Source organism: Homalodisca vitripennis, chromosome 4, assembly GCF_021130785.1.
Source record: "Homalodisca vitripennis isolate AUS2020 chromosome 4, UT_GWSS_2.1, whole genome shotgun sequence".
In the NCBI taxonomy this organism is placed as follows: domain Eukaryota; kingdom Metazoa; phylum Arthropoda; class Insecta; order Hemiptera; family Cicadellidae; genus Homalodisca; species Homalodisca vitripennis.
This window is the reverse complement of record NC_060210.1, coordinates 134455589-134469573: the sequence shown is the minus strand read 5'-3', so window position 1 is coordinate 134469573 and position 13985 is coordinate 134455589. Positions and strand designations below refer to the sequence as shown.

Below are 13985 nucleotides of genomic sequence, written 5' to 3'. Positions count from 1 at the left end.
ATCTGATTGTCATAATACCATGTTTTCATGCTCATCTGATAAAGTATTTCAAAGCAATCTATATCCTCAAAAAGATTGACAGTAGGTGTAGTTGGTGTAACTGGCATCTATTTCCTGTTAGAATATAAGCCATAAAGTTATCTTAGATGAAGAAGGTTGATAGATGATCCAATGATCCAACAAAGTAACAATGCTGGATTTAATGCCACATTGCATCGAAGTCATAGACCAAGAAAATTCTGTTAAAGAGTTAAGAACACCCATCACTTAACTATCTTCTACTCATTCTATCTTGGAGATACAAATTAAAAATGCTCTTCTGTTTGATTCCCGGCCTGCAACTGACGGATTAAACGTTAACATTCATTGAATGTGTTCTTGTAACGATAACTTATCTACGGAGAGTTTTGAATTGCTTTTTTACAGACGTTTGCTAATTTGCTAAGAACGAGATTGTTACACTGCGAAGCATCTAGTAACAGTTAAGAGTGTTTGGAAGTTCGATCTCAAATGCTTATGGTTTTTGTATTTTCAGAATTACTTCTTAAGGAAAGATCAGAATAACTCTTATAGTATATGCAAAGAATGAAGCGAATAGTTCTCATAGTATATAGCAAAGGATGAACATTATATTTGAAGGATGATGCTTCGTAGCCTATATTATCTAACCTTAGCTGTCTCTCCTTTGTTAATGATTGCTACTTAATGCTGTAATACAGTGGTCTAGATGTCATTAAAAATGAAGCCTAAATTTTGTGTGTATGACTTTTGTGTAAACAGATACGCCTTTTTTCCCAGCATATGCATTATACTGTTGGAACCTCTACTGCAACCCAGGATTTTTATTGAAACTAATAACTTATTTATAACTCGTACATACCTACCATTCGACCGCTATGGTATAAGACTTTTAGGCCGTTTTTATCATTGGTTCACTCTAGATGAACTCTCAAAAGCAGACCTGCAACTAAAGCTTTGGTTTATCAGAAATCGCAGAAGAAATCAGGTGGCATATCACGAAACGCTTTGTTACTGAATTCTTGTTTCATTGGACGATTACAAGTATACGAAAAGTCCTGTTACATTAACATTTTCTTTAAGTGTATAATAAATATTTTCTCTAAATCAGACAGATGTACTATTCAAAAATCATGTTTACGATTGTACACGTGTCTGTGTACAAGGGTGTTTCAACAAACGTACATCTTTTCAGAATTTTAAGTTTCTCTGTTTGGTTGCGTAAAAGATTTACTCCGTGTTGCTAAATTTACTGACAATGTAAAGCTTACTTCTATTATTTTAAACGCTTCGTCTGACTGGCACATTGATTGATTATCAAAGTAGTTTTAAAGTGTTATTAAATATATCTGTTATGTATTAGCAATTGTTGTATTTCCTAGAAAGAAAGTGGTTATCGTTTCGTACCAGCTTGTCTCGGGTGCAAGAAAATCGACTCCTTGATGACCGATCAGTGAAATAAAACTATATCTGGCCTGTATGAAAATAGATATGCATATTACTCTGCTACCTCCGCAAGCCAAATATAACCTCGCCGAACTGCTTGTATAGCTGCGCCTCCTTGACGTAAAACCCCATCTCCTCAGCTTCTGCTCCTCTACATGACGTCCAGGGTGGCGGCGGTCGTGGCCAGCTGGTGACGTCACCACGACTCAGCTGTGCTTGGCCAGGATACTAACGTCGTCACTATTAATAGTACAACCGGCTCCCACCCCCGTCCTGGCCACCATTCACTATTCACCCGCTTCAATAACATCAGATTACTCAATAACATTAACACTACGTTTCGAGATCTGCAATCTGATCTCTTCTTCAGGTAAAGAACTAACCTAACACATAATTACAAACTAGGTTAAAATAAACAAATCTTACTAAAGCGTTGTGGCACGCCTAAGTCAGGAATCACAACCTACATGTTGTTCTTGTTTCACTGAACGATGGCAAATGTCCGGAAAAATCCTGTTTCCTTCACAATCCTTCCATCGTCAAAAATAACCTTTAAACAAAGAACATTAACACTTGTACTCCGGCTTGGTTAGTAAATACCGCCTCGGAAGTAAAACACAAACAGCACTGACACAGTATGCCTGAACTGCAGGAAACTGAATTTATCTACGCTAAATTCAATTAGATATTTCTAAATCAAAGCTATAATACCTTCCATTTTTATGAACATTAGGCCTATATTCATATTATGTTTCCTTATATATTTCAGGAATTATACTATAAAAATAAAAGATACTCTAGAAAAATGCCATCGGTATAATTAAAAATATTTAAAGCACTATTAAAATTGGCCAACATTACTTCACATTTTTACAAATAAACGTAAGGTGATAACTATTTTCGTATTTTAAGATTTCAAGATTATTAATATTCTAATAATAATATGCCAACCCTGTGCGTCATCGTACTACCATTGTTGTGCAAATTAAACTTCTAAATCTATGATGCATCTTAAGTATGACACGTGGAGATAATATTCATGTGTGAAATATATTTTCTCCAGACTAAGCCGTAAGGGATATTACAATATGTATATAACGTCACAGACTGATCACATTGATAAGATTGTAAATGAAACAAGTAGTGGTATTCAGCGTCCAGACTCCAGCGTCGTTAGATTGCGCGGATTCCTAGGGGATGATGGAAGTAGGTCGGAACCGAGGGGTCCCCGAGGGGTGATCGATAGGTTGGCGTCACCAGCCAGACGCCGCCTCGACGCCGCCCCCGCCCGTGGCCCCGCTGGACCACTTTTAGTACTCTCCTCCACTTACTCGGATTTTATGTTTATGGTCTTATCACCAATTTACTGCTGGCTAAATGGACAAGATCTCCTGGTTTATTTAATTTGCCACACCCTTACCCTGAATCTACTTTTTATAAAAAGAAGGTAATTAGTAAAGAAGAATAAAAATAATAAGAATATGAAGGCTACATGCTTTATTCCATAACATTTATAAAATTGGAGACACGTTACAAAAGATAAGAATATTAGCCACTTAGAGAGGAGTTGTTAGCAAACATAGGTTAAAAATAAAGAAACTTGAGGCATTCGGTGATTGACCTAGTCGGTTTACTCACTGCAGTAACATCGTATACAATATACTAGATAACAAAACAATTAAATTATTTTCAGCCTATAACTACTTCGTGACTTAATAACCTTAATTTAAGGAATAGTATTTATTTGAAAATATGCAGACTACTATATTATTATTTCCTAAGTGTCAGTAAAAGAATTATAATAATAAAAATGTATTATAGTAATATTATGTTAAATAATAATGTATAACAAGGTGTACCACTGGGTTCTGTGCTAACTACCATGCTATTCTTAGTGTTTTAAATGGTTAATTACCTTGCTTTAAAGAAGTTCTATCCCAAATATTTATTTAATTTATTGCTAAGACTAACACGAAGGATTGCTAAACCAAGTACTGGCTTTGCAACAAATGTGGTTTCGTTCCGTAAACACTAATTTAAAAAACTATAAGGTTTGTTGTCTGTATTTGGAAATGATTTAATCAATTAGGTGCTCTGATAGAGTTTATATAAAATAAAGCAATAATAAATTCTTTTTTTAATCAAATCTTTGCTAGAAAATTAGACAGTAAAAAACTATATTTACAGAGACAAGAGTTTAAAAATTATTTTTTTAAATTACCACCATATGGTGATATTAAAAAAGAAGAATTGTGTTGTAGCTCTCCAAAAACATATAATTGATCAACAATAAAGTAAATATTGCTATTAAGAAATCAAATCTGATATAGCTTAGTTGAATAACTTTTAAAATAGTTCTTTGGTTTTAATGCTTTTAGATTTTTTATAATTGTATATCTAATTGCTTCCAAAAACTGGTGGGGCTAAAATTGTATTATTATACATTATTTATTTAATGTTTCTATTTATTAAAACACTAAATAAAATGTAGCACAGTTAGTACAGAAACGTTTTGAAAATAAATTCCATTTTAACTTTAAATGGCCCCATTTTTATCAAATATAACACAATCAAATTTTAATACTACAAAGAAGTAAATGTTCACAAATAGTTAAAGGTCTGGTACTCCTAACTATTGATTGAACTTGTCAACATCAATGTGTCACAGATAGTATTAATGTAATATATACTGCGATAAATGAAAAAAATATAAGTAAATGGTAACAACAGTCACATATTTACGCCTGAAATAAGTAAATGCAATTATCTACATTTGTATGCTTTGAAATATCGTTTACCGCCGTCGACCATTTTCTTCTATTAAGTGAAATCAAATCAAATCACATGTCACATTGCTTGGCAGGTAATTTATATACAATATGAACAAAATGGGACCCAGAATTGAGCCTTGTGGGACCCCGTATTCAACTAGTTAAGGAACTGACAGATAGTCATTGACAAAAACTCATTGATACCATTCTGTAAGATAATAGTTTATAGACTGCACTGACTTACTGTCCAAACCATAGAAAAATAGATTTTTAATCCAGAGTATAAGGTCCACAGGATGAAATGCTTTTGCTGAATTGAACTCCACAAAAGTCCATGTTTATTCTCAAGTGATTCAAATTATCTTCAGTAAGACAGTTCAAATCATTAATTTTATTCTTTTTGGGGTTATATCTAAACTGACTGGTTGAGAGTTGAATGCTTTCTTTAAGATAATGAGACAACTGGCTGTGAAGCAATCTTTTGAAGGAATCAAAGGATTTACGGATATTCTCAATTTTCCGAAATATGACAGAAAACATTGCCATTGAAAGGACACGTGAAGAGCCTAATATATGTACTTATATATTGACAAGGCAACAGATGTATCTCTTTGTTGTAAGACTGATCTTCAAACAAGTTATAATTCGACTAACAACTTTTCCCTCTAACTCCTCATGAAAATGAAATATAATCTATTGATAATTTTAAGGAACAAAACAGTACTTCAATGAAGGAAACAGGTTTTTTCCGGAAATTTGCCAACGTTAAGTGGAACAAAAATCAGTAACACTATGTTTCGAGTACTTTAATATTAAATCGTGAAATTGAAAATTGCGAAATTGTGAAATTAATTATTATTATTAAAGATCCGACAGAGCCGTCTTAACCCGTTGTTGTCCATCCGTCTGTGCGATTACTCTAGATAGAAAGGTACTTGGGACTTTCTCTTCGTCTAAGTGCATTTTGTCAAAGAGCATTCTGTCCTCTGTGTGTCCGTCTGTTACATTCTGTTCGGTAGTTTGAAACTCCGTCGTATCGATATATTTAAGTATATATTGTTCGTACTTATAATTTTCGATAAGTACTATAGTGATTATGGTGTTTTATATATTTTTCCAGTGATGTAATTCGTAAATGTAAAAGACACTGTAAATGTGTAAGGTTTGCTTGAATGTATTGAAACTCAGGTAGCCTTTAGTGAAATTATTGGACACTAAATGAACGCAGCCATCTCCAACAGGCCATGGCGAAAGACGGGTATCATTTGTCAGAACCACACCTAGTGGATCAATACTCTGTTGTATCAATAGTGGAGTTGCCCTCCACTCCACAGCCTACCGGAAGGTGTCGGTGACCTCATTATTCTTTGGTATGATATCTTGAATGTAGGTATGATATCTTGAATGTGACATACATAGATCGGGAGCTTCCGGCCCCGTGCTGACAGGAAGGCCTTGACAATATATCAGCACCGTCTTCGTCAGCGGCTGAGGCTGCAGCACGAGGAAGGTTGATCCAGCTGATTCCGATCTCTAAAAATTTTAATCAGTACGATATTTAGTTACTATGCGGTATATGGTGTATTATAATATCTTCTACAGATATTCGTGATAGATACAGTTATGGTACAGAATCACTGGCCTGAATGATCATTGAATGTTAAAAAGTGTGAAATATAAGTGATACATAGTTTATTTTCTTGTATAATACAAAATTTTACAAATATGGTAATCTCGAAAAATTGTTTATTGCGACTATTGAACGATCTCAGACACCTTAAAGTTTGAAATGTTCTTCCTTATATTGAATTGTATGACGATTATTTGAACCACAAGATCAAAAGAAAAAATGTCAGCGGTATTAAAAATTAAGCCCTTGATCTATTAAGGTGATTGACGTGTATTATTCCGTATCCTGAACAAATTGGATTCTTAAATCGTAAAATATGCTAATAAACGATGCAATTACACCAGTTTTAGAAATCCTTGTTGATGGATTAAATATGTTAGAATTGTTATCAGCATATTGTTCTTCACAAAACTCTCCAACTTTCGACTGTGGTCATTGTGACACGATACGGATACGAGTTGGAAAAGTATTGAATTTGGAATCTAACGCATAAATGGATTGGACATTCAGAATGTGTTCAGGTCTCGAATTCTTTGTTAATAAGAAACTTAAAGTGAATAAATGGGTTCCTCAAGTATCCATACTTCGACCATTTAAGTTTCTAATCTATATCAACACGTAAATTTATCAATTTCAGCATGAAAAGATTTAATAGTCTAAAAAAATGTTTCTTCATTGAAACCATTTCATAATAAAGATTGGCGATTGAAATATTTTTACACTAAATTTACTGTTCTTAGAAATGAAGAATCCTAAATACAATGTTATATTCTTCTTCTTCACAACGTTTATAATATTATACATAACCAGTGGTAATAGATCATGAACACATGGGGTAACCAATTCCACTTAGTTTCTTGTGATTTACCTTGATAAAGGACTGACTTGTGAGAACATGTCGAACATATCTTTTATACAATACCATCAGGCACCTATAACCTAGCAGGCGTTCCTGAGGAGTTTAAAGAATGCTATATTAAAATATGTCATAAACCTAATTCACCAATAACTAGTGAACTAAGCCTCTGAGAGTAAAAAGACGCATTCATTGAGTTTGGTTTTCTGACTTTGCTTTAAACACACACATCAAGAACGTAGCCAGGAAAATATTTTGGGAGAGAGGGTCCAGATAACTGATATTTTTCCGTAGTGTACAGAATAAGGCCCCATTCTGTTTGTTTAAATGTTCTTGACCCGTTTCTTGAACGATGTTTCAGAAATACACGTCAGTAATGGTGAATTAATTAAATATAATAATCGTTTACTAAGAAGTAATTAAACAAATTGAAAATTTGGGGAAAGGTCCTGACACCTTGGATCCCCTCACTGGCTACATCCTTGACACACATCCTTAGATGGCTGTGTACTATTACTCGAAGTGAGCTTTGATGCAGTGGAAACATCATAACGAAAAAAGGGACAGGGATAACATTTTAGACCAAAAACACTGGATTATAATCTTTGCTGTCACTAGCGATGTTACGTTGATCAACGGCCTGTGTCATGGTATTAAAATGGCGAACAACTTAAAAAAATCGCTGTGCTACTATTTAACAACTCTTGGTGTACAATGCTTTTTATTCGAATGATTGTGATCGAAAGCCAGCTGTAACACATAATCGGCGGTTTACTCCGGATCGAACGGAGATGACAGTTTGAATAATGTGGGCAGTTTGACCACTTGTAACTATTTCGAGAAAGATAAATTTGCATCAATTTTTCCCTAGGTTCGCTAGGGGAAATAAATAACGGTTTATTGCACTCGTTCGTACCCTTTTTATTCCTTGTTGGAAATTATATTTAAACTTATTGTAAACTTGCAATGATAATCTACACTGTATGTCCTTGCTTCCTGCCACTTGCATTTTATTCTTCAGTTTCTTTTTTTAACCTAAGTTCAATATCTAGTAATATCGTATCCCTAATCACTCAGGCCGCCCTCGTTGCGCTCTATAAATTCTTGGCTGTCTAAAGCCTTGCATATTGTGTTTTATGCATAATTTTGTACGCATTTTTACGCGTTCTACGTGCTCACTTGTTAAAATATGTCTCGTTGTTTTTATAGACTATCTACATTTTTCTTTCAGCCACTGTACAAATATCAAGGAGCTACAATGACAAGGAAGTCAATTTTGTGATTCCTACGTGTATAACGCTATATCGTCTTAGGGTATCAGTGGTTAAATACTGATTACATAGACTATATCTCACTCACTAAAATAAAAATATAACTTGTTTGTCTTAGAAGAATATTACTCACTATTGCTCACTATTCATTTACTTAACAGTTTTCAGGATAGATAAACAATGTTTCAGCATCAAAAAAGCCTCTTCCAAACTATTTCCTTATGGAAAATTCAGTTTCAATATTTTTCTGGAATGTATAAACTGTTCAGAAATATTGGTAGTTTAATAGTTTATTTTCCAGATATTTATTTGAAATTTTAAATTACATTTTAATAATTTTCCCTAGTGTATCACAGTATTTTGTAATATATTAAAGAACAAATCAACAAATTTTAAAACCAGCATTTAAACATTTTTATGAAAATTAAGCCCTATTAAGTGAGTTGCTTATTTGTACAGTCATCAATAATAAAACAGAGAGAGGTGAAATCTGTTATTACTTTCTATTGAGACCTTCTCCAGCAAATTCAGTCTTAAAATCGATTTGGGCCTTCTTTATATTAAGAAGTTTTCGCCTGCAAGTTTAAACAGTTTAGTTCTAATATTTCGCTGCTGTCATATGGGCGTGACATAAAAAGGAATAAAAAGATAAGAAAAGAAACTCTTATTCTTCTAACCACCACGAAAGGTTAGGCACTACAAAAACCAGGCATATAATAAAAGGATATTCCAATTTTTAAATCCATTTTAGGAATCTAAAATAAACGTAATAATGGTGGCAAATTTTATCAATTTATATTACGATGTGAAATATAATACTGTTTAGTAATTGCCACGATAATCATTCTTTTAACTTTATTTTAGTCTGTACAGTACATTTCTACTCATTTGAAATATCAACGAAATATTTCTTGCTTGGTAAATAGTAAATCGTCTGTTCCAGGCTGGAGCCGATGCGCTGCTGTACGATGCAAGACACTCACTGGCAGCGGGCGACCAAGTTGCCTGCGATCTGACCCGAGCTCTCCTGCCACTCAAGTGTCTTCGAAGCAACTCTGTCTTTCATCGCCCCACAGTTTAATAGTGTCCCGCTGAACGATTGATCTCCATAGATAACTCACCCGACATATTCCATATTCGTATTGAATCGTTTCGATGTTGTGTTTTCGTTGTAACAGAACTCTGTAAAATGTGTGACATCCTTAAAGTTCCAAAAGGAAAGTCCCGAGTGACGTTGATTTGATATAGTTTTCTGTTGAAAGTGGTGAAATAAACGTTTGCCAAGATGAATAAAATGGTTTCAACGCTGTCCCTGGCCATCCATGCCGAAAATCCAGAGGAGAGCCGGGCGAAAAAGTTAGACAATTTAAAACAAGAAATCGATATAGATGATCACAAACTTCCCATGAACGAATTCTTCAGGAAATTTCAAACTCATCCGGATAGAGGACTGTCCACTCAACAGGCTAAAGCATTTTTAGCGAGAGATGGCCCGAATGCTCTCACACCTGAAAAAAGAAGTCCGTGGTGGGTAGTTTTATTAAAACATTTATTCCAAGGGTTTTCAATCCTTTTGTGGATCGGAGCCGTATTGTGTTTTATTGCTTATTTTATAGAGTCTCAAATGGCGGAAGACGCTTCCCGGGACAATTTGTGGTTAGGTATTGTGCTGTGTTTAGTTTGTATCATTACCGGTATATTTTCATACTCACAGGAAGCCAAGAGCTCAAGGATTATGGACTCCTTTAAGAACATGGTTCCTACATACGCAAATGTCATTAGGGACGGCCAGAAGAAAACCGTGTTGGTTCACGAGTTAGTGGTGGGAGACGTCGTCCTGGTGAAGTTTGGAGATAGGGTTCCAGCGGATGTCAGGATCATTGAATGTCAAGGATTTAAGGTGGACAACTCTTCGTTGACCGGAGAGTCAGAGCCCCAGTCACGATCAATCGAATGTACCAATGACATCGCTCTTGAAACAAAGAATCTAGCTTTCTTCTCGACCAACGCTGTAGAGGGAACAGCTAAGGGAGTAGTTATCCTTACAGGAGATCACACAGTAATGGGCAGGATAGCTGGACTAACCTCGGGTCTCAAAACTGGAGATACTCCAATTGCTAAGGAAATTCATCACTTCATGCATCTCATTTCATGCTGGGCTATGTTTTTAGGATTCTCATTTTTCCTGCTATCATTCGCTTTAGGGTATCATTGGCTGGATGCTGTCATCTTTCTGATAGGAATAATTGTGGCCAATGTTCCAGAAGGTCTTACTGCTACTGTTACTGTGTGCTTGTCTCTAACTGCAAAGAGGATGGCTTCGAAAAACTGCGTAGTCAAACATCTGGAAGCTGTAGAAACATTAGGATCCACATCTACCATATGTTCGGATAAAACTGGAACGCTGACACAAAACAGGATGACTGTAACTCACATAAGCTACAACTTGGACATTTTCGATGTTGACTATTGCTTATACGACAGTGGGTTAGCTGATAGAAACTGCAGTGAATATAAGGAATTGTATCGCGCTGGATGTTTGTGTAGCCGTGCAGAGTATCTACCGAACCAAGAGCAAGTTCCAACGTTGAAAAGAGAAGTTATGGGAGATGCGTCTGAAGCAGCAATTTTAAAGTTTTCTACATTGGCCGAGGGTGACGTTATGGAATTTAGAAAGCGCCATAGAAAGGTTTGTGAAATACCCTTCAATTCAACGGACAAATTTCAAGTTTCCATACATGTTCTTCCAGACACAAATAAACATCTCTTGGTCATGAAGGGTGCACCGGAAAGAATATTTGAGCGCTGTTCTAAAATAAGAATTGATGATACAGAAGTTCCAATCGATGAAAGAATCAGAGAAGAATTCGAAATCATTATAGATCAGCTTGGCAACTTTGGCGAACGTGTTCTTGGATTTTGTCAGTTTTACTTGGGAAATGATTATCCACTCGGTTTTAAGTTCAATAGTGAGAAACCTAATTTTCCATTGAATGGGCTCAGTTTTCTTGGGTTGATGTCGATGCTTGATCCTCCACGACCAGCTGTTCCAGATGCAGTAGCCAAATGCAGAACGGCCGGAATTCGAGTGGTAATGGTAACAGGAGATCATCCGGTGACCGCCAAGGCCATAGCTAAATCTGTTGGAATCATTTCAGAGGGCTCAGAGACGTTAGAAGATATGGCAAAAAGATTAAATGTGCCTCTTTCCTCACTAGATCCCAGTGAATCTACAACCATAGTAGTCCAAGGATCCAAACTGAGAGACATGTCATCGGAACAGCTGCAGCATATTTTAAGAACTCATAAAGAGATCGTCTTTGCAAGAACTTCTCCAACGCAGAAATTGCACATTGTTGAGGGATTTCAAGAGTTAGGAGCAATAGTAGCTGTGACTGGAGATGGTGTTAATGACTCCCCAGCTCTGAAGAAGGCGGATATTGGAATAGCCATGGGTATAACTGGTTCTGACGTTTCGAAACAAACCGCAGATATGATATTGCTCGATGACAACTTTGCTTCGATTGTAACTGGTGTAGAAGAAGGCAGACTGATTTTCGACAACTTGAAGAAATCGATAGCGTACACATTGGCTTCTAATGTACCTGAAATAACTCCATTCCTTGCATTTATAGTTAGTGGAATCCCCTTGCCTCTCGGAGTGGTAGCCATCCTTTGCATCGATCTGGGAACGGATATGTGGCCAGCTATATCTCTAGCGTACGAATCTCCGGAGTCCGACATCATGCGGCGTCGACCAAGGAATCCCAGAACGGATAAGCTGGTCAACGGCAAACTCATCTTCCTCGCCTACGGTCAGATCGGAGTCATCGAGGCCGTCGCTGGGTTCTTCTCCTACTACGTCATCATGGCTCAGAACGGTTGGTGGCCCTTGAAACTCTTCGGTATCCGCAAGTACTGGGACGCCAACAGCATCAACGACCTGGAGGATTCCTACGGTCAAGAGTGGACCTACGCCAACAGAAAGGTGTTGGAGTTCACTTGTCACACTGCCTTCTTCATCGCAATAGTGGTTGTCCAGTGGGCCGATCTGATCATCTGTAAGACCCGCTACAACTCGATCTTCCACCAGGGCATGAGCAACTGGGTGCTCAACTTCGGCATGGTGTTCGAGACCCTCTGTGCCTGCTTCGTGTCCTACTGCCCCGGCATGAGCGAGGTGCTGCGTACCTACCCCGTGCGCTGGGAGTGGTGGCTGCCTGCCGTGCCTTTCGCCATCCTCATCTTCCTGTACGACGAAATACGCCGCTTCTACATGCGCAGACACCGCGGGGGCTGGATAGAACGGGAAATGTACTATTAAGCATTTTGTGTTCAATTATCGTTAGCAAAGACAACTACTGGACTTGTTCAATCAAGATGTATATACTGTAGATCCAAGTACATATTAATGAATAAGTTTGTTATTTACGAACCATGTCCGTTGTTGTTAAATTGTCTTGTTTAATATGGTTATTGCCAATAAGTTGCCAAGACACTAACAGATTCCTCAAGTCATATCCACACGTTGTGTTGAAGGTGTGGTTTGCACGTCTTGTGCGACACTTGTGCTGGATTACTTTTGCAGTTTTTATAAATTCTATGTTATGTTTTTTGTCAGACTAGCGATAGAGTTCAGCTTAATACGGTATCCGAAGCAAGAGATATATCGTGTTACATTTTATATTAGTCAGAATAATATTGAAACGGATCAAACCCCGTTATAGGATTTATTGTTACAATACGAAAAGAGATCTTTATAGTCAAACGTTGATTGAATGTAGGCTAATGTAGGTGAATAATTTAAACAATTTATCGTATAAGAAAATCATCAAAATAATGTTCTTGATATTTTTGTGATTTTACGATAGTGCACAGTATTTTTTTAGAGGTAAGCCAATTTCGTTCTATACGAAATCCAATTGATTGTTCAAAAGTTTATTTTCTTACTCCTCACTTTGACTTTTACCTAAATTGTCGAAACGATGTTTCCGAAGTGTGTGGTTGATATAATAATGTTAACTACTGGGAGAACCACCACAACATGCCACAGCCGATTGGCTGGCTACTCACAGAAGTAATGTTATGGTAGCGAGCGCTGTTCTGTGTTGAGATGTTAGAATAGTGAGGACTAATGTTCCATGTCAATGTATTAGATTAGGCCTAAACACTGTATACATGCCTTGCAGTAAAAATCGACTGAATAAACCGATTCTGTGCCGTGTTTTTGATAATCATTGTTGGTTCCCTTTACCCTGGACAATCCGTCATTTACTTAATTTGTAACAGAGCCTAGTAATGTCTATAAGTTGACAAATGGTATAGTATTACTAGCCTTTCCTTTTAGTAAAGGTAATAAATGAATATTCAAATGAAAAATACTTTTAAAAGTACCTCCCTTTAGTGTAGAAAACTGTTCTATACAAAAACATTAAATACAAATGCAATTTTGAATTCTAATACCAACTAACTTTGATAAAGATTCTTGTGAAATAAGTAAATAATAATTTGGTTACTCGTTTATCTTATACTAATATATCGTAAAGTAAAATGAGTTGTCTAATAACAATATACGGTACTTCGATATTATCCGGGGGCAAGTAATTTTGAAAAAATTGTTCTCACCGAGGACTTAAATAAACTACATTATTAGAAAAATCAAGCATTATTTGACTTGAATTGAAGATGACATATCATTATGATGATCGGTTCTTGTTTTCTACCTCCCCAAAGATAACGATTTCGGCAAGAAGACGGCCCCTCGGTCCCTATCTACTATTTTTTGTTACGCTATACAAGTGGATAAATATTTACGTGCGTATTATAAATATAACAAATTATGAGCACTCATGTGATCTGAGCTTGAATTTAGGAGCTATCTCGAGGGATATTTTTCTTTTTTAGCCTAAAGTGCGGGGTGGCGCCTAGGGCGCCATCGAACCTTGCACTGATGGCTAGAGGCATTCAACTCAGTACTTTCTCAATTTCAGATC

At 36.3% G+C, this 13985-nt stretch overlaps 1 protein-coding gene across 1 annotated transcript in view; it reads left to right on the top strand.

The window, feature by feature from the left end:
- Positions 1 to 13226, top strand: part of LOC124360212 (sodium/potassium-transporting ATPase subunit alpha-like) — a 44704-nt gene extending 31478 nt beyond the window's left edge. The window contains exon 2 of the mRNA XM_046813622.1: positions 8936 to 13226. Coding sequence (XP_046669578.1) covers positions 9278 to 12316 — 3039 coding nt within the window. The 5' untranslated portion in view covers positions 8936 to 9277 and the 3' untranslated portion in view covers positions 12317 to 13226. The remainder of the gene's footprint in view (positions 1 to 8935) is intronic.
- The last annotated feature ends 759 nt before the right edge of the window (positions 13227 to 13985 follow it).